We start from the raw sequence: 19839 nt of genomic DNA on the forward strand, positions 1-19839 counted from the left end.
CCTATCTCTAAGGGATCGCCCAGCCACCCTGCGGAGAAAGCTCATTTCGACCGCCTGTATCTGGGATCTTGTCCTTTCGGTCATGACCCAAAGCTCATGACCATAAGTGAGAGTAGGAACGTAGATTGACCGGTAAATCGAGAGCTTTGCCTTGCGGCTCAGCTCTTTTTTCACCACGACAGACCGATACATCGACCGCATTACTGCAGAAGCTACACTGTTCCGTCTGTCAATCTCCCGTTCCATCCTTCCCTCACTCGTGAACAAGACCCCTAGATACTTAAACTCCTCCACTTGAGGCAGGCACTCTCCACCAACCTGAAGTGGGCAAGCCACCCTTTTCCGACTGAGGACCATGGCCTCGGATTTGGAGGTACTGATTCTCATCCCCACCGCTTCACACTCGGCTGCAAACCGTCCCAGTGCATGCTGAAGGTCCTGGCTTGAAAGGGCCAACACGACAACATAATCCGCAAAAAGCAGAGACGAAATCGTGTGGTCCCCAAACCTGACACCCTCGGGCCCCTGGCTGCGCCTAGAAATTCTGTCCATAAAAATTATGAACAGAACCGGCAACAAAGGGCAGCCCAGCTGGAGTCCAACATGCACTGGGAACAAGTCTGACTTACTGCCGGCAATGTGGACCAAGCTCCTGCTTCGGTCGTATAGGGACCTGACATCCCTTAGCAAAGGACCCAGGACCCCATATTCCCGAAGCACTCTCCACAGAATGTCGCGAGGGACACAGTCGAATGCCTTCTCCAAATCCACAAAACACATGTGGATTGGTCGAGCAAACTCCCATGAACCCTCCAACACCCCGTAGAGGGTATAGAGCTGGTCCAGTGTTCCACGGCCCGGACGAAAACCACACTGTTCCTCCTGAATCCGAGGCACTGTCCCCGACCGCCACGCGATGTTGCACAGGCGTGTCAACCAAGACAGCCCCACAACATCCAGAGACTTGAGGTACTCAGGGCGGATCTCATCCACCCCTGGTGCCTTGCCACCGAGGAGTTTCTTGACCACCTCTGTGACTTCAGCCCGGGTGATGGACGAGTCCACCTCTGAGCCCTCATCCTCTGCTTCCTCAATGGAAGACATGACGGCGGGATTGAGGAGATCCTCGAAGTACTCCTTCCACCGCCTGACGACATCCCCAGTTGAGGTCAACAGCTGCCCGCCTCTACTGTAAACAGCGTTGGTAGGGCACTGTTTCCCTCTCCCGAGGCGCCGGACGGTTTGCCAGAATCTCTTCGAGGCCAGCCGATAGTCCTTCTCCATGGCCTCACCGAACTCCTCCCAAGCCCGAGTTTTTGCCTCCACAACCACCCGGGCTGCAGTCCGCTTGGCCTGCCGGTACCCGTCAGCTGCCTCAGGAGTCCCACTAGCCAACCAGGCCTGATAGGACTCCTTCTTCAGCTTGACAGCATCCCTTACTTCCGGTGTCCACCACCGGGTTCGGGGATTGCCGCCTCGACAGGCACCGGAGATCTTACGGCCACAGCACAGAGCGGCTGCTATCTCCAACCTCCCTCGGCATCCAGTCGAAGCTCTGCCGGAGGTGGGTGTTAAAGATCTCTCTGACAGGAGACTCGGCCAGACGTTCCCAGCAGACCCTCACAGTACGCTTGGGCCTGCCGAGTCTGTCCAGCTTCCTCCCCCGCCATCGGTGATCAGTTGACAGCTCCGCCCCTCTCTTCACCCGAGTGTCCAAGACATACGGCCACAGGTCAGATGAAACGACAACAAAATCGATCATCGACCTGCGGCCTAGGGTGTCCTGGTGCCATGTGCACTGATGGACACCCTTATGCTTGAACATGGTGTTCGTTATGGACAAACTGTGACTAGCATAGAAGTCCAATAACTGAACACCGCTCGGGTTTAGTCAGGGGGGCCGTTCCTCCCAATCACGCCCCTCCAGGTGTCACTGTCATTGCCACATGGACGTTGAAGTCCCCTAGTAGAACGATAGATTCCCCAGTCGGAGCACTTTCCAGCACCCCCCCCAGAGACTCCAAGAAGGTTGGGTAATCTGCACTGCCGTTCGGCCCGTAGGCACAAACAACAGAGAGAGACCTATCCTCGACCCGTAGGCGCAGGGAAACTACCCTCTCGTTCACCGGGGTAAACTCCAGCACATGGCGGCAGAGCTGGGGAGCTATAAGCAAACCCACACCAGCCCGCCGCCTCTCACCATGGGCAACTCCAGAGTGGTGAAGAGTCCATCCTCTTTCAAGGAGTGTGGTTCCAGAGCCCAAGCCGTGCGTAGAGGTGATCCCGACTACCTCTAGTCGGAACCTCTCAACCTCACGCACAATCTCAGGCTCCTTCCCCGCCAGCGAGGTGACATTCCACGTCCCTAGAGCTAGTTTCCGTGTCCAGGGATCGGGTTGTCTAGGCCCCCGCCTTTGACTGCCGCCCGATCCTCTCCGCACCGGCCCCTTATGGTCCCTCGTGTGGGTGGTGAGCCCACGGGAGGGCGGCCCCATGTCGCTCCTTCAGGCTGAGCCCGGCCGGGGCCCATGGGGAAAGGCCCGGCCACCAGGCGCTCGCGTACCCCGGGCCTGGCTCCAGGGTGGGGCCCCGGCTGCGCCATACCGGGCGATGTCACGGAACTCATGATTTTTTTCATCATTTATTCGACATTTATTTACAAGTAATATGGGGTCAGCTTATATACATTCATTTATATATCACTAAGTTTACAATCCCTTGCACCCATTTTCCTCAGTAGTCTTCTTAGTGGTAAACCTTAAACCATGTTCTCTCACCCTTACTACCAAATGAGGAACATTTGTCAATAGGTTATCCGATTTATATTTTCTTTGCTTATGGAAAGACATTTTGAACACATAATAACAAACTTTGTATGTTTTTAGTTTTTATTATGTCAATGTTGATGTTATGTACACATCATTGAATCGATTCTAGATCCATCCCTACTTCCAATTTTCTATTTTTTATGTCTGTCCTGAAATGATGGCCAGTACGGGTTAAGGATGTCGCCTCCTGTGGCCATATTCGCTGTGATTCTGCTTTCACTCATGGTGTCTCTTTTCCACTGACTTAATGAAGTGAAAGCAGGGGGGAATGTATGATACGATAATTGATTATGATTTAAAGAGTTGAGCTCAGAGCTCAAAAGGCCTTTTCACACTGCACTGTTCTAAGCCCTGGGCTATCTTAGCACCAGGCTAAGACTGGCCCTGGGCTAGCTTAGCCTGTGTTCACACAAGAGTTTGTTAACCCTGGTCAAAGGTTTAACCCTAGGCTATGGATTCAAACTTGTATTCCTAAGCCCTGGGCTAAAGGACAAATACGACACAATACCATTTTACATTCTATGATAAGCTACAAATGTTATGTTCTGTCCGGCATGCAAATAATGTTATTGTAGCCTAGATCACTGACAAATGATAAATGTTCATTCTACTGCCAGGTGATACAGGACATAAAAATAACAGATGGAATCAAACGTCAACTGGTTTGAAAACATTTGACAGACAATTTTGGAAACTCGCCTTATGGTTATGATGGAATTCATGAGATCCAGAGTTATACGTTCACAAGTAGGGACATCACAAACGAAATTATCCTGACCACTCACATGGCAGAAATGAAAGGGTCAGGTTTACTTGGATATACACTCACATTACAGATTATCTACGGACGAGAGAAGCAGAGTCGTTGAACAGATTTCTGTTTACAGGCTCAAATTCATCCAACAGATTTCTTCTGTGTACTTTACACATACTACAGAACTGAGAACAATCTAGTTCAGATGACTGGAAAGGTCACAAGACCCAAACCATCGTTGGAAACACCGCTGGTGTCAATCTACTGAGTTAAAGTGGGAACTTCTCATAGGAAACCTCTCACTATTTAGATACACACCTTCACTCATATTTGTTAAGACCTGATACTTTATCAGGCCCACACCAAAGTGACTGCAATAAACTGATAAAGGAACTTGACATCACTGATGCAAGACAAAGAAGACAAAAGAAACGGAAAACAGGACGCTTGATAGGCATCTAGCTTAATTGACAACAATCTATAGTTTCCTAAAATTTAGTGCTATTTTTATATAATGTATGTTCATTCCAGGCAGGTAGAGGACTACATATAATGACTACCTCAACATTGGTCATTGATACTTGTGGACAGAAGCCAACAAGGTGAGTAATATAATCACAATCCAAATTTAGGCATTGGGTTAATGAGATATTGTACTCAACTTTTATTATTAGCACCCTTTAGAAACAATACCTCACAAAGAACTAACACAAACAGCCAAAACTAAAAACTGTGCTAATGAGGGCAGGTGTGAAAAAATAGGTGCAAGTACTGAATGTGACGGGACACAGGAGGTGAGTTGTGTTCAGGAACATCACTATGAAGAAAAAACATAGCAAAACGAGGAACTGAACACATAGGGAGAACACCTTACAGTGCCCCCCTACCACGGGAGGCTCCTGGCGACCCCGGAGATTATCACCAGTCAAGAATGGAGTGTAATTAGTTTCTTTTTAACAAGGTTCTTTGTAACAATCTCTACACCACAGCTTGAAAAATGAAAACCTTACAATAACCTGGTTGCATAAGACCCTTTTATAACTGGGGATGTGGCCATTTCCGTAATTAACCAATCACATTCAAACTCATGTTAAATAGAGTTCAATACACACCTGCCATCATTTAAAGTGACTCTGATTAATCACAAATAAAGTTCAGCTGTTCTAGTAGGATTTTCCTGACATTTTCTTAGTTGCATCTCAGAAAAAAAGACATGGTCCCCAGAGAGCTTCCACAGCATCAGACGGATCTCATTGTTGAAAGATATCAGTTAAGAATTTCCAAAGCATTATATATACCATGGAACACAATGAAGACAGTCATCATCAAGTGGAGAAAATATGGCACAACAGAGACATTACATTAAAAACTGGACATCCCTCCAAGAGACGAGAAGAAAACTGGTCAAGGAGGCTTCCAAGAGGCCTAAAGCAACAATAAAGGAACTGCAGGAATTTCTGGCAAGTACTGGCTGTGTGCTACATGTGACAACATTCTCCCGTATTCTTCATATGAATGGGCTGTGGGGTAGGGTGGCAAGAAGAAAGCCTTTTCTTACAAAGAAAAACATCCATGACCGGCTGAAGTTTGCAAAAACAAACATCAAGTCCCCCAAAAGCATGTGGGGAAATGTGTTATGATCTGATGAAACCAAGGTTGAACTTTTTGGCCATAATTCCAAAAGGTATGTTTGGCGCAAAAACAACACTGTTCACCCAAAGGACACCACACCCACAGTGAAGCATGGTGGTGGCAGCATCATGCGTTGAGGCTGTTTTTCTTCAGCTGGAACCGGGGCCTTAGTCCCTAGGGAAATATGAACAGTTCCAAATACCAGGCAATTTTGGCACAAAACCTTCAGGCGTCCGTTAGAAAGCTGAAGATGAAGAGGAAGTTCACCTTTCAGCACGACAATGACCCAAAGCACACATCCAAATCCACAAAAGGATGGCTTCACCAGAAGAAGATTAACATTTTGGAATGGCGCAGCCAGAGCCCAGACCTGAATCCAATTGAACATCTGTGGGGTGATTTGAAGAGGGCTGTGCACAGGAGATGTCTTTGCAATCTGACAGATTTGGAGCGCTTTTGCAAGGAAGAGTGGCCAAATATTGCCACGTCAAAATGTGCCATGCTAATAGACTGAGTGCTGTAAAAAAATCAAAAGGTGCTTCAACAAAGTATTAGTTTAAGGGTGTGCACACTTATGCAACCAGGATATTGTCAAAGATTTCAGTTTGTTTTTCAATTGAATTGTTCATGTTATAGGTCACATTAAAGGTGGAAAAAGTTATGACATGATTAATCTTTGTCTCATTCTTTTAGATCACAAAAACCTGGGGTGTGTAGACTTTTTATATTCACTGTATAGATGATTCAAAACATCTAGACTGAAGAAAGAAAATTGCAAGATGTGGTGTAGAGATTGTTACAAAGAACCTTGTTACAAAGAAACTACTTACACTCCATTCTTGACTGGTGGTGGCTCATCCATTACTTAGCTAACTACAGACCCTATGGTGAATACTTTGAGATTGTGCAAAACATTTTAGCAGGCATTCATCCTTTCAAATCATTCACTATCACTTTTTCAGCCATAGGAGCTAGTCATAAATGTATTTAGCAAAAAAAATATATATCTAAATGGGGACAATTTAACCTGTTTTTCTAATATTGAGGGGAACATGTCTGTCCATCCGTCCGCTCAATTGCAAATGTAGTGAAAAACTGCTTCTATAGTATCAAATGACCAATCTTAAGTGTGATTACTTTTGGTACACATGATCAGGGTTGTGACTTTAGTTTATATATATGAAGGATGTTTCTAGTTGGCCATTATGAGGATACTAGTGAAAAGGAAAATACATACATACAATACTGTGTGCAGCTATGGACATGAGTTGGACAGAATCAGAATCAAAAAGGGTTTTAATGCCTTGTAAGTTTCACAACAAACAAGGAATTTGTTCTGGCCGTTGGTGCAACAATCAATAGAAAATGAATAAGGAAAGTAAAAACAAATAAAAAATAGTGGACTGAGCATAAAAATAGTAGAAACTGTTTTTGTGGCAGGAGGTTTTGTTCCTGACTGACCTCAGCCTGTGATTAGCACAGGTGTGCGTTAGGCTGGCCACAATAAAATGCCACTCTCAGGACAGATGACTCCAATATTCACCTTTTTGCGCTATCTAAAAGACACAAATCCTAACCTTTTGGTTTAGACTTGTTTGTTTACTACCCGTCCTGCAACGAAAGGGTTTCCTTAGTACTTTCATATACAGCAAAAACTCATAATGCCCCTTTAACCTTAAATCAAGACCAAAAAGCAGTTCTTTTAAAATATTTTGAGTTTGTAGCTGAAGAAATCAGCCTTTGTTGCTACCGAACTGACTGACAGTTTGTGAATATAGAAGCTAAGAACAACCCTACCATAATGCACAGAACTTACTTGGTGTAGTACATGTAGATTCCTCCAATCAATAGGATTACCAGGATGATTGGCAGTATGATTGCCAATGCAATGTTTTCACTTAGCATCTGGTGGGATGGCTCAAATGACTGGGATGCTGAAGATGTAACACAAAATATTAAATTAAATAAGGATAAAGAGATTAATACATCCTGAATGGTGGGTCAGTCCAGATGCTTATTACTTACAGAAGTTTGTATGTGCTGGCTGTAGGCCTTGGCTTTACATTATTTACTGTGTTACAGTACAAAGCCTACTGTAAGTAATATTTAATATTTTTGATTGTGTACATTCAACCAATATAAAATCAACTCACTGGTAAATGCCACATTTCAAGTGTTCTTAAAAATATTAAAAAATATCTACTTCTACAGTTTCAAGCCAGAGGTACATTATTCTCTTTGCCCCTGCATGATTCTCAGTGTTTGAAAAAAATTATCACCTTCTAATTTATGATCATCCAACAGCTCTTCAAATTCCACTGAAAAATATATAGAGATACAGATGATAATTATACGATACATAAAATATGTAAAGTGTTTAAATTCTTATGCAACATTTATTCTAAACTCCAAGAAAACAATTGAATAGTCCTATGAAGATTGTCACCTTTGCAGAAGGGTGGTGGACTGTTCCACTGAGATGGGTGGCCCGGGACACAGTTGATAATAACCTCCCCGATGAGTTCATAGCCCTCATAGCAGAAAAAACGTAGTGTCTCTCCTGCTTGGTAGCTATGTTTATACAATGTTTGGTAACCATTGTCTGGCACACCTGGGTTTGGGCATGGGTCATACTTCACTGCTTACAGAAATGGAGATAAAGACAAATGGGAAAGAGAGAATGCAATGCATATAAGGTATATTTCCATATGACTTCAATACATGACATTCCTTTTAAAAAGATACAGATCAACACATTTGACTCACAGACACATTTGGGGCTGCGGTCACTCCACTTGGGAGTGCCTGTATCCCGCCCATGGCAGGATATCTGGCCAGGGCCTTCCAGCTGGTAACCTTGGTTACAGGAGAAGCGCACCACTGTTCCAACTGCAAATCCAGACTCTGGCCGAACAGAACGTGCTCCGTTCACCACCTCCCCTGGATCAGGACACTGCTGGACTGTGGAGGATATAGTTATAAAATTATTGGTCTCCACTGCACCTGTTCTGGGGCTGTCTGCTCATTTGAATTATAGATTATTTCGAAATACTTTTGGCAAATTCTGATTTCAGATATCTGGGTTAAAAAAAAAATGCCTTTGAGTGACTTTTTCAAGATTTAAAAAAAGACTTACATTCAAAATAACAGGGGATATCACATAAAAAGCAACCTGATATACAGTAGATAGTCCATTGTCCCTGAATAAGTACTACTGTATGACTCCCTCTTGCATAATGAACTCACCGTCAGCAAACTCTGAATCCATATTTTCACCTCAAACACTTTCTGCAGATGATGTGTTGGATGCACTAACAGGGTTTGATGTTAGGAAGTCGAGGAGATTCTCTTGACTCCTTTTTTCTACAGCTTGCTGCCCCCTTTATTGCTGAATCGCTGACACTTTTTTAACTTGAAAATGATCATACACAAAACTCTGGAAGATGACCTAAGTACTCCTTTCATAAGGGTGGTGACCCCGCTGACCTAAATAATCTGCCAATTTCAAAACTCTCTCACCTAGGTAAAATCTTGGAGTCCCTGGTAAATAAGCAGCTCAAATTATTTTTTTTTAAATATCCACCAGTCATTGTTAAGGCCAGGTCATAGCACTGTTTCTGCTGCTTCCTTGTTTTTAAATGATAAATAATCTAAATAACAGGAAACACTGTGCAGAACCTTTTATTGATCTATCTAAAGCCTTTGACACCATTGATCACTTGTTGCTCATTTGGAAATTGTCAGCAATGGGCTTTGATCAGGCTACTTGTAGCTGGTTTAAAAATGACTTAAATGAAAGATCTGAGTATGTACTCAAACAGGGTGAAATCAGATTTTTCAAAGGGGGTCCCTCAAGGATCGATTGTTGGCCCTCTATGCAGATGACACTGTGTTATATTCTATTGCTCCTAAGTTTGACCAGGCTCTTCACGGGCTACGGTCTGCATTTGATGTCCTGCAGAGTTTTATTTTGTTGGTATTAAATTCTGAAAAAAAAAATCGAAATCTAAAAAGGGGCCTGTAAATTCTGATTTTTTTACTCTCGATGGTGCTTGTTGTTGGATGAGTTCCTACATACAAATACCTAGGCATATGCACAGATGAAAATATTTTCGTTTTAAAAAAACACGTAGATGAACTTTGGGGATGACATTTCTTTTTCTATATAAAAATAGGTCAGGCCTTACAGTATCTAGAAGAAAGCAAATTGTTCAGTTGACTTTCATGTTGGTTTTTGATTACGGCGGTATTATTTATTTATTTGAATGCTTCTATCTTGATTTTTAAACCTCTTAATACACTTTACACAGTTCATTAAATATATATTACAGGTGATTGTTTCAGCATGCATCATTGTTGTCTGTATCAGAAAGTAGGCTGACTCTCTTTGAAGTCACGTAAATCGATGAGTTTTATTTTTGTTTTAAAAGCACTACGGCATAAATTACCACCATTTACAGCTCTGGAAAAAATTAAGAGACCACTGCACCTTATTCTTTCCTTTCCAAAAGAGTTGAAAAGGAAAGTTTTGAGTGTGGAACAGAAACGTTTAATTTGCAGTGGTTTCTTAATTTTAACCCTTCTGTTCCTCACTCAAAACCTCCCTTTTCAACTTTTTTGGAAAGGAAAGAAAAAGGTGCATTGGTCTCTTAATTCTTCTGAACAAATCCTGAAAATATTCTCATTTGCCACTGGCCGTTTAAATAGTTAATTGGCCATTCGTGAATGACATTGATACAGTTAAACTGACTAAGTTTACCTCCACTACAAATAGCGGCTATGTACTGCATTTGCCACTGGCCATTTTAACAGTGTATTAGCCAGTAATAAGCTTTATCAGTATCTACTAACTTACTGCAATAGTCATAGAAATGGAGCAATTGCTAGCAAGTCTGACAAAGCTATTTCATTTCATGGCATAATTACTATCAATAAAGGCGACGATTACTAACTTTTTCATCAAGTGAAAAGATGAGAGAATCGTGGAATCTACCAGAAATAATGAATAAATGTCGTTGCTCTCAATAGATTCAAACGTAGGTCTTCCACATGAGAGTCACTGTCTTTAACCACTACACCACCGCATTACCCAGGTCAGCAGTCGCTAGACTCCATTGAGGATTGTGTTAAACTGACTAATGTTTCTTATTAAGTTTACCTCCACCACAAATAGCCTCTATGAACTGTATTGCTTTTGCAACTGGCCGTTTAAAACAGCTCTGTAGCCAGTAATAGGCTTACTAGTATCTACTAACTTCCTAGGAATAATCATAAGAATTGAGCAATTGCTAGGGAGACTGAAGATGAACTATTCCATACCAGAAACTGTCGTAAAATAACCGTATACAGTTTCAATTAAGGCTTACTGTAACATAACTACATTCACAATGCATACTTCACTTCGCCAGCTATGGCTATGAACTCAGGACCTATAGTTCCCAAGTCCACTTCTCTAACCACTATGCTATTTAACAAGGGGTAGTCAGTCACTCACTAACTCACTCACTCAGTAAGAGACATTCGCTCTTCTTAGCCGGCTCTGCTTACGCGGTCTGGAAAAAACTTTCAGGAAATGTGTTCTATAAAGTTTAAAGAAACAGTGAAATCATGCCTTCAACAAGCCTGTAAGTGGAGGTTACTTTGAAAACTAACATCCAATAGAAATCTTTCCAGCAACGTTTTGTAATAGGCAAGTTTCCAGACTTCTAAGGAAGGCAGAGACAAAATTTAAGTTGTGGCCTTGCGAGAATAGTGCGATCCTGACTGCTCTGTTGCTTAAAGTATCATGGACCAACACCCTGTGTTTTCATTGGAAGGGAGGGGGAGCAGCATGGTCTCTGAAATGGACGGACTCTGAGACTCAACCATTTTACAGGGAAGGGGGGACTCAAAGATATTGGAACGCTGTACAATAAAGATGAATAACTAAAGTAGAAAAATACAATACCATTCAATAAAGTTTAAATTGAATATATCATGTTATGGAAATTTAGAACTAAGGTGCATTTGAGAAATGTCTTTCTTTCTATTGACTGGTATGTAAATCTGTACTTTGATTGTGACACACATGTCTGTATAATATCAGAGGATTATTAGGTATTTGGGCCATGTCCTCCTGCCTAGAAGAAGGATGTATTCTTTGTCGTCCTATACATGTATAGAGGGGTACTCGTAAATCTGTATAACCCTTTAGTGTCTCTGTTGACTATCCAGACATTGTGTCTCCTCAGGAGTTGAGAAGGATAAGGTGGGGGGACAGCCCGCCCTTTGGGTAAACTCTTGTGACAAGACCGATGGCAGCATCTTACCACACCCCTTTTTCTATGTAATAAATATGGATTGTTCATGTATGGAGTTAGAGACACCTCAGACGATTGTGTGTGTAAGCGGTTGATGCGTCTCTCACAATAGTCTCTGTGCATAATAATTAATAAAACGGTTATAATGTACAAAGATAATTTTGTCTCTGTGTCCCTTACTCCGAGTGTCGATACATTGGAATTTCCATCACAATCATAGCAGACACTCCTGACAGCTGGGGTGGCGAGTGGGGTGGCAAAACATTTTTGGGTGGCAGCTGCCACCCTGCTGGTTTTGCCAGTGGAGCAATGTAGTCAAGCTTTCCTGGAGGGAGGCATGATCTTGGGAGGCACTGTGACAGTGTAGCCTATGTATCTATTGTGAAAATGTCTCATCCATATACTATAATTATTAAGGTAGATAGCATTTCTGTGTCTTTCTATACAGCTGGCTAGCATGTTAGCTAACATTAATCATTCTGTCTCTTCTGAATCTGAACCTAGACCTAGCAAAACTAAATATAATATGGTCACCCGACCTTAATTTATAATAAATTGCTTATCTTAAATTACTGTAGTGATGCATATTTTTTGCCTCATTAGCATGTTAGTTACTTGCCTAATTTCTATTGTAGAAATGTTGCATTATTTTAAATATAGCTAGCTTTCTATGCTAAATCAGACTCTGGTATATCAGTCCTGCAACTGTCATAACGATATGACCATCCCATCTTAAGATATAATTATTTATTGGACAAAAAGTGTTAAATTGAAGGTGATCTGGGGCTTTCTTGACAAGGGATTAACATTTAACTAGCTAACATCGGTTAAAAAATAAAGTACTTCTAATTACTGTAACGGACACACAAGGCTGGAACTTGGAGGTAAGGTTGGTTATCTCTGTAATTATTTGTCATTAGTTAATGCATGAGCAGGACACACAATCTTTCTTAAATTACTACAGTAATTGTTTATGTTTTTCTCAACATAAGTAATTTTTTATTGGCTATTTTGCTTTATGGCCTTAGTGCCCTGGCTGATGGCCTTGGTGCCCTGGCAAATGATGTGCCCCCTTAAGGACAAGTGGGCCTTAAAATGTTGTAAAAGTGAATTCAGAATTTGTTTCTTAGGAATATAAAGAATATATGTATTTTTTTATTAGCATAACCGGATGTAAAGTTGATAAAACAAGTATACTGTATATAACTCATGTAATCACTTGTATAGCCAACTGGGTGTTGATTGATTTAACCAGCTAACTTGAGCCTAAGGGCTCATATTACAGTATTTTAAGAAACTGTCTTCCACAATTGATTGATTAACAAAATGGAGGTTGATGAACAACAATGTACACAGTTTGGATTTCTATGTGTGTGTGTGTGTGTGTGTGTGTGTTTGTGTGTGTGTGTGTGTGAAGGACCACAGGTGTGTCCTGTTTTTCTGTTCATCTGTGCTATGGCCCTTTTTCATACTGCTACTCTCATGATCTGTGCAATTAGTGTAGAATATTCTCATCTCATAGGGAGGACAGATTAACGACTTGTGGCCTATGCTTGACTCTCCTAAAGGATCCAGTGTGTCTCACGTTTTTCCTGAGCTCATAAAAAATAAAGAATCAATGACATCAAAGAATATGTTGTGTAAAGATGAAACAGTATAAAGATAGAGACCTGAGACGGACAATCTATTTTTAACTCATAAGCTCTGTGTCTGAGATATATCTCTGAGAAAGATTTCCATCACATTACCTTGCTCAGGCATTATTGCATCACTTCACAAACAGTGATGTTGGGCACCAGATTATTTTCAAGATGTTTGTAAGATCTGGCATACATCAGCAGTGTAGTTGGGCAGGAATGCGTTCTACCTCACCTTTGATGCAGGTGGGTGGGCTGTTGCTCCAGGAGAGATCCCATTGGCATGTGATGATGTCAGAGCCACTGATGTCATACCCTGGCTGGCACTGATAGGTCAACACACTTCCCCTCACTGGGGATGTGTGGGAGGAGCTAATCCAGCCATATTCGATTTGAGGTAGGGCAGGGCAGGTGTCATTAGGCTCTACCTCTGCATGATAGAGAAGAGAATGTCATTAGATGTAGAATAAGGTCATTGTCAATCCACTTGAAAGTCTTCTACATTGAGGAACGGTAAATCTAGCATTGTTTCCAAAAGTGTTGAGAACTCTTATTGTGCGCTATTGAGGATGCTAGCATAATCATTGCCCTGTTTCTAAGTTGTATTGTTTCCAAAACTATTAGAATTGTACTGTGATATACCACAGTATTGAAAATGTTGAGACGCTGCAGTTTGTAGGTTGGACTCAGTATGAACTTCTTTTGAGAAAACTTTTCAAAAAGCATGTTGACATAGTAGCATCTGAAATTAGATTTTGTAAGATTCCACCAGACATTGCAGTTGTGATCCTTTGAATCTTCTTTGCCTCTCTCATCATCTTCCTCACTGTGTATGGAGGCAATATCCACATATCTTCTTTACAAGGTTGTAACTTTTCAAGACAAACAGAAATGTTTTAATTATTGCACTGACTGTGCTTAGTGGTATTTTTAACTGTTTGTATTGTTTTATATCCTTTATCTAAACTATTTTTAGGGTTGCCACTTTTGAAACCTATTAGCAGAATAAAGCATAATACTCAATACTCAATAAATGTTTGGTGTACTGAAATGATTGTTGAAATAAAATTATACAGCAATTATTAGTTAAATATTTTCTCCATTGTGAAATTGTACAACTGGGTAAAGTATTTTGTGCAAATCTCAAAATAAAAAATCTTCACAGTATTTTTTAAGTAGTATCTAAAAGCACATTTACCAGTATTAATTATGTTTTAATTTACAATAATTAGATTGAACTATAGCCTAATGATGATCAGTGTCGCTTGGCTACTGAAATACATTTCCTACTGAAATGAGTGTGACATGGCTGTTTATGTTTATGATCTTGCACAATTTTATGTAAATTTGATTGGACTACCCTTTGAACATTCTCAAGAACTAACTGTAGCCTAGGTCAAATCATTCCTGAAATATTATGATTCGTCTGCTCATCACACATTAACTAATCTCTTTGCTGGGTAGGCCAAAGCAGGTGAGCTAAGTTGATGCTTTTTCCTTTGTGATTCCAGGTCAGGGAAAGAGCTATTTTCCCCCCCCAGATGCTTAAACCATTAGGCCACAAACAGACTCTGTATATCATCTTCATTATGTGTCCTGTATGTGTACATACCACGATAGTGAATAAGGAACCCCTGGCTTAGAATGAAGGAGGAGTCGTCAGGGTCACTTTGGAACTGAATAGTGACCTCAGAACCAGATGACACAACCTGGAAACGCTCTCGGGACCCAAGGTACTGGCCGATCACATGGGAAAGGAAGTCAAGACCATCAAATATGGTGAGAAGGTCGTTGTGGCGGATATTCAAACTATGAGAGTGATAGAAAGATGGAGATTAGATGGAGAGGAAAGCTGCTTATTCTGTTATTATAAAGTCACCTGAAATGCATATCGAATAATACATAAAAAATAAACATATCTCCTTGCAATCAGTACAATTTCAGATAAAAATGTTATGCCAAAACTTCACTGAACTTGCATTACATTAAAAGTTTTTTTGTTAGTTACAGTTAAACAAACCTTTATAATCAACATGACACACTTCATTGGCTACAGAAGCAGGGATTAGTTGTTGATGTGAACAGCTTGTGCCATCATAGATGGGAGTTTCTTAGATATTTAATCAATCTTTTTTATCTAACATAATAGGTTTATAGTCACCAATTCCATATGTTGGTTTAGTGGAAATCATGCATGTAGTAGAAAAAAATTCATGAAAAAAACAAGGAATTAGTGCAGGTGCAAAAATAAGTGAACCCCAAGTTGTATGAGTACAGTTGTGCTCATAAGTTTGCATACCCTGGCAGTATGCATACCCTGGCAGAATGAAATTGTGACATTTTGGCACTAAATTTGGAAATATGGCTGATATATGAAGCCATTTACAATCACATACAGCTCTGGACATTTTTTTTTTTTTATTTCCTTTCCAAAAAAGTTGAAAAGGAATTTTGAGTGAGCTAAGAATGAAGAGACCCCTGCAAATTGAGCGCTTCTGTTCCTCACTCAAAACATTCCTTTTCAACTTTTTTGGAAAGGAAAGAAAAAGGTTCAGTGGACTTGTAATTTTTTCCTGAGCTGTAGTTGTTTGGCTCCTTTTTAAATCATAATGATAACAGAAATCACCCAAAGGGCCCTGATCAAAAGTTTGCATACCCTTGAATGTTTGACCATGTTACAGACACACAAGGTGACACACTAGGTGAAAATGACAATTAAAGGTGAATTTATTTTTAAATTGCAATTAGTGTCTGTGTATAGATAAAGATTAGTTTGTTAGCTCTCACACATGTCGATGAACTGAGCAAGCTAGATACTGAGCCATGGGGAGCAGAAAAGAACCGTCAAAAGCCTTGTGTAACAAGGTAATGGAACTTTATAATGATGGAAAAGGATATAAAAAGATATCCAAAGCCTTGCAAATGTCAGTCAGTACCATTCAATCACTCATTAATAAGAAGTGGAAAATTCGGGGATCTCTTGATACCAAGCCAAGATCAGGTAGACCAAGAAAGATTTCAGCCAAAACTGCCAGACGAATTGTTCGGGATACAAAGAAAAACCCACAGGTAACCTCAGGAGAAATACAGGCTGTTCTGGAAAAAGACAGTGTGGTTGTTTCAAGGGGCACAATACAATGATACTTGAAGAAAAATGAGTTGCCAGAAAGAAGCCTTTACTGCGCCAATGCCACAAAAAAGCCTGGTTACAATATGCCCAACAACACCTTGACACGCCTCACAGCTTCTGGCACACTGTAATTTGGAGTGACAAGACCAAAATAGAGCTTTATGGTCACAACCATAAACGCTATATTTGGAGAGGGGTCAACAAGGCCTATAATGAACAGAATCCCCACTGTGAAGCATGGTGGTGGCTCACCAATGTTTTGGGGGTGTGCAATCTCTAAAGGCACAGGGAATCTTGTGAAAATTGATGGCAAGATGAATGCAGTATGTTATCAGAAAATGCTGGCAGACAATTTGCATTCTTCAGCATGAAAGCTGTGCATGGGACGCTCTTGGACTTTCCAGCACGACAATGACCTTAAGCACAAGGCCAAGTTGACCCTCCAGTGGTTAAAGCAGAAAAAGGTGAAGGTTCTGGAGAGGCCATCACAGTCTCCTGACCTTAATATTATCGAGCCACTCTGTGGGGAGATCTCAAACGTGCGTTTCATGCATGACGACCAGATGACCTGGAGGCATTTTGCCAAGACAAATGGGCAGCTATACCACCTGCAAGAATTCGGGGCCTCATAGAAAACTATTACAAAAGAATGCACACAGTCATTCATGCTAAAGGGTGACTTACAGTTGAATGTGAATCACATAAGAAATAAAAGGTATGTGTTTTGCCTTCTCACTCATATTTTCTTTATAAATGGTACATATATTACCAATTCTCCAAGGGTATGCAAACTTTTGAGCACAACTGTAAGTAGAATCAGGTGTGTAAGTTATTGGGTACCAAATTAACCAATCAACAGAGGGATCTTAAATAGTTTGGGAAATAGTTTTGGTGGAACTCTGATAAATAGAGACAAGAAACCTGGTCAGTTTGGTTTTACCCACACAGGTGAATGCAAAACACAGCATACCAAGAAGAAAGGAGATCTCAGTGGAAGGGGGGCAGTGAGATCACATGAACCTGGGGAAGGCAATACAATCATCTTAAAAACATTTGAGCTATGCTGTGAAGAAAATCATTTACAAATGGAGAGCATTTAACATGATAGCAGCTGGGTCTAGAAGTGTATATCTTTCCAAAATATCCCGAAGAGCCACAAGAAAAATTATAAATCAGGTAAATGCCAATCCAAACATAACATATGAAAATTAACAGATTCTCCTTGCTGCATTTCAGGTTACTGTGCATGCTTTAACAATAAGAACACTGAATTGAAATGGAATTCATGAGAGGGTTGCTAGGAAGAAGGCTCTGCTGTCAAAGAATAACTAAATTGCCCATTAAACTTTGTCAGAGACCACCTAGACAAACCTGACATTTTCTGGAAATCCTTTCTCTGGACAGATGTTTCCAAAATTTAACTTTTTGATCACAATCAAAACCACTATGTTTGGTGAAACCCTAACACAGCCTACCACCAAAAGAACTGCACACCATTAAGGGAACCATGCATTCTGAAGTATACCAGGATAATCTTGAACAGAACGTCAGGCCATCAGGTGGAGCATCAAGAAGCTAAAGCTGGGCTGAAAATGGGTCTTCCGACAAGACCCCAACCAAAAACATTCAAGCAAATCTACCTCAGAATATCTCAGAAGATGTGTGATTAGGATTGGCCGAGTCAAAGCCTTGAACTTAATCCAATCAAGATGCTGTGACAGGACCCGAAGCAGGCAGTAGATGCCAGTATCCCTTCCAACCTCATTCAATTGGCTGAGTTCTGTAAGGAAGATCTCTGCCAAAATCCACTAATCAGCGAGACTGAGGAGACGTATACTCACAAGTTATCGCTGCTAATGCAAGAGCCACAATTATTATTTAATGAAGGGGTACACATATTTTTGCACACATGAAAACGGAATTTTGAAAAATAAACAACTTTTGTTAAACAATGAAAAAATATATGTTTTTGTTTGTGTCCTTTATTTGCAATGTGTTTATTATGATGTGATTTCGATTTTAAGAGTTTTTTTAATATTTCATAAAAAAAGAATGTCCATCTCTGTATATTTATAAGATTTTATTAACAGAATATAAAAATATGAACCTCATTATTTTAAATTCCACCTGCATGATATCTAGTACTTCTTTTGCACAGGACCTTAAAATCCAAATTCTTCATCTAAACTTCAAAGACCAAAATGATAACGGCCCTTTGTTAGTCAAAAATAACTCACATTTGGATGTCCAGTTCGATGCGCTTCTCCTCGTTGCCATGGATTTGCCACACGCAGTCCTGCCCTTTTGAGTAACTCTGTGGCCAATCAGGGGACAGAATAGTGCCGGAGGTATCGGTCAACTCTCCCCCACACAAAGCTGAGGATCAGGGAGTGTTACAGATGGAGGGGAAAGAGACAGGAGTGGGAGATAGTGGTGTAAATGGAAGGCAAAGATGAGAAGGAGGCAATGGTTGTTTTTATTTATACACAAATCAGCCATAACATTATGACCACTTGACAGGTGAAGTGAATAACACTAATAATCTTTTTATAATGGCACCTGTCAGTGGGTGGGATATATTAGGCAGCAAGTCTTCAAAGTTGATGTGTTAGAAGCAGAAAAGGATCTGCGCGACTTTGACAAGGGCCAAATTGTGATGGCTAGACAACTGGGTCAGAGCATTTTCAAACCTGCAGCTCTTGTGGGGTGTTCCCGGTCTGCAGTGATCAGTACCTATCAAAAGTGGTCGAAGGAAGGACATGGGCAGCCAAGGCTCACTCAAGCATGTGGGGAGCGAAGGCTGGTCAACAGACGAGGTACCAGAGCTCAAATTGCTGAAAAAGTTAATGCTGGTACTGATAGAAAGGTGTCAGAACACACAGTGTATCGCAGTTTGTTGCTTATGGGGTGGCGTAGCCGTAGACCAGTCAGCGTGCCCATGCTGACCCCTGTCCACTGCCAAAAGCACCTACAATGAGCATGTGAGCATCAGAACTGGACCACGGAGCAATGGAAGAAGGTGGCCTTGTCTGATGAATCATGTTTCGTTTTACATCACATGGATGGCCGGGTGCGTGTGCGTTGCTTACCTGGAGAACACATGGCACCAAGATGCACTATGGCAAGCTGGTGGAGGCAGTGTAATGCTTGGAAACCTTGGGTCCTGCCATTCATATGGATGTTACTTTGACACGTACCACCAACCTAAGCATTGTTGCAGACTATGTGCACCCTTTCATGGCAACAATATTCCCTGATGGCACTGGCCTCTTTCAGCTGGATAATGCATCCTGCCACAAAGCAAAAATGGTTCAGGAATGGTTTGAGGAACACAACAATGAGTTCAAGGTGTTGACTTGGCCTCCAAATTCCCCAGATCTCAATCCAATTGAGCATCTGTGGCATGTGCTGGACAAACAGATCCGATCCCTGGAGGCCCCATCTCACAACTTACAGGACTTATAGGATCTGATGCAAACATCTTGTAGCCACATTCCACAGCACACCTTCAGAGATCTAGTGGAGTCCATGCCTCAACGGTTCAGGGCTGTTTTGGCGG

The 19839-nt window shown here is 41.3% G+C and overlaps 1 protein-coding gene across 4 annotated transcripts in view; it reads right to left on the reverse strand.

Annotated features, from left to right (window-relative positions):
• sez6l2 (seizure related 6 homolog (mouse)-like 2) overlaps positions 1 to 19839 on the reverse strand; it is an 81280-nt gene that overhangs the window by 18190 nt on the left and 43251 nt on the right. For all 4 annotated transcript variants that reach the window (XM_010901002.4, XM_010900999.4, XM_034295023.1 and 1 more), the window contains 7 exons: positions 18518 to 18656; positions 14763 to 14959; positions 13386 to 13580; positions 7981 to 8175; positions 7661 to 7852; positions 7494 to 7532; positions 7031 to 7148 (listed from right to left, as the gene is read on the reverse strand). In XM_010901002.4, the coding sequence (XP_010899304.2) occupies positions 7031 to 7148; positions 7494 to 7532; positions 7661 to 7852; positions 7981 to 8175; positions 13386 to 13580; positions 14763 to 14959; positions 18518 to 18656 (1075 nt within the window). The remainder of the gene's footprint in view (positions 1 to 7030; positions 7149 to 7493; positions 7533 to 7660; positions 7853 to 7980; positions 8176 to 13385; positions 13581 to 14762; positions 14960 to 18517; positions 18657 to 19839) is intronic.

Source organism: Esox lucius, chromosome 11 (genome assembly GCF_011004845.1).
Source record: "Esox lucius isolate fEsoLuc1 chromosome 11, fEsoLuc1.pri, whole genome shotgun sequence".
NCBI classification, from domain to species: domain Eukaryota; kingdom Metazoa; phylum Chordata; class Actinopteri; order Esociformes; family Esocidae; genus Esox; species Esox lucius.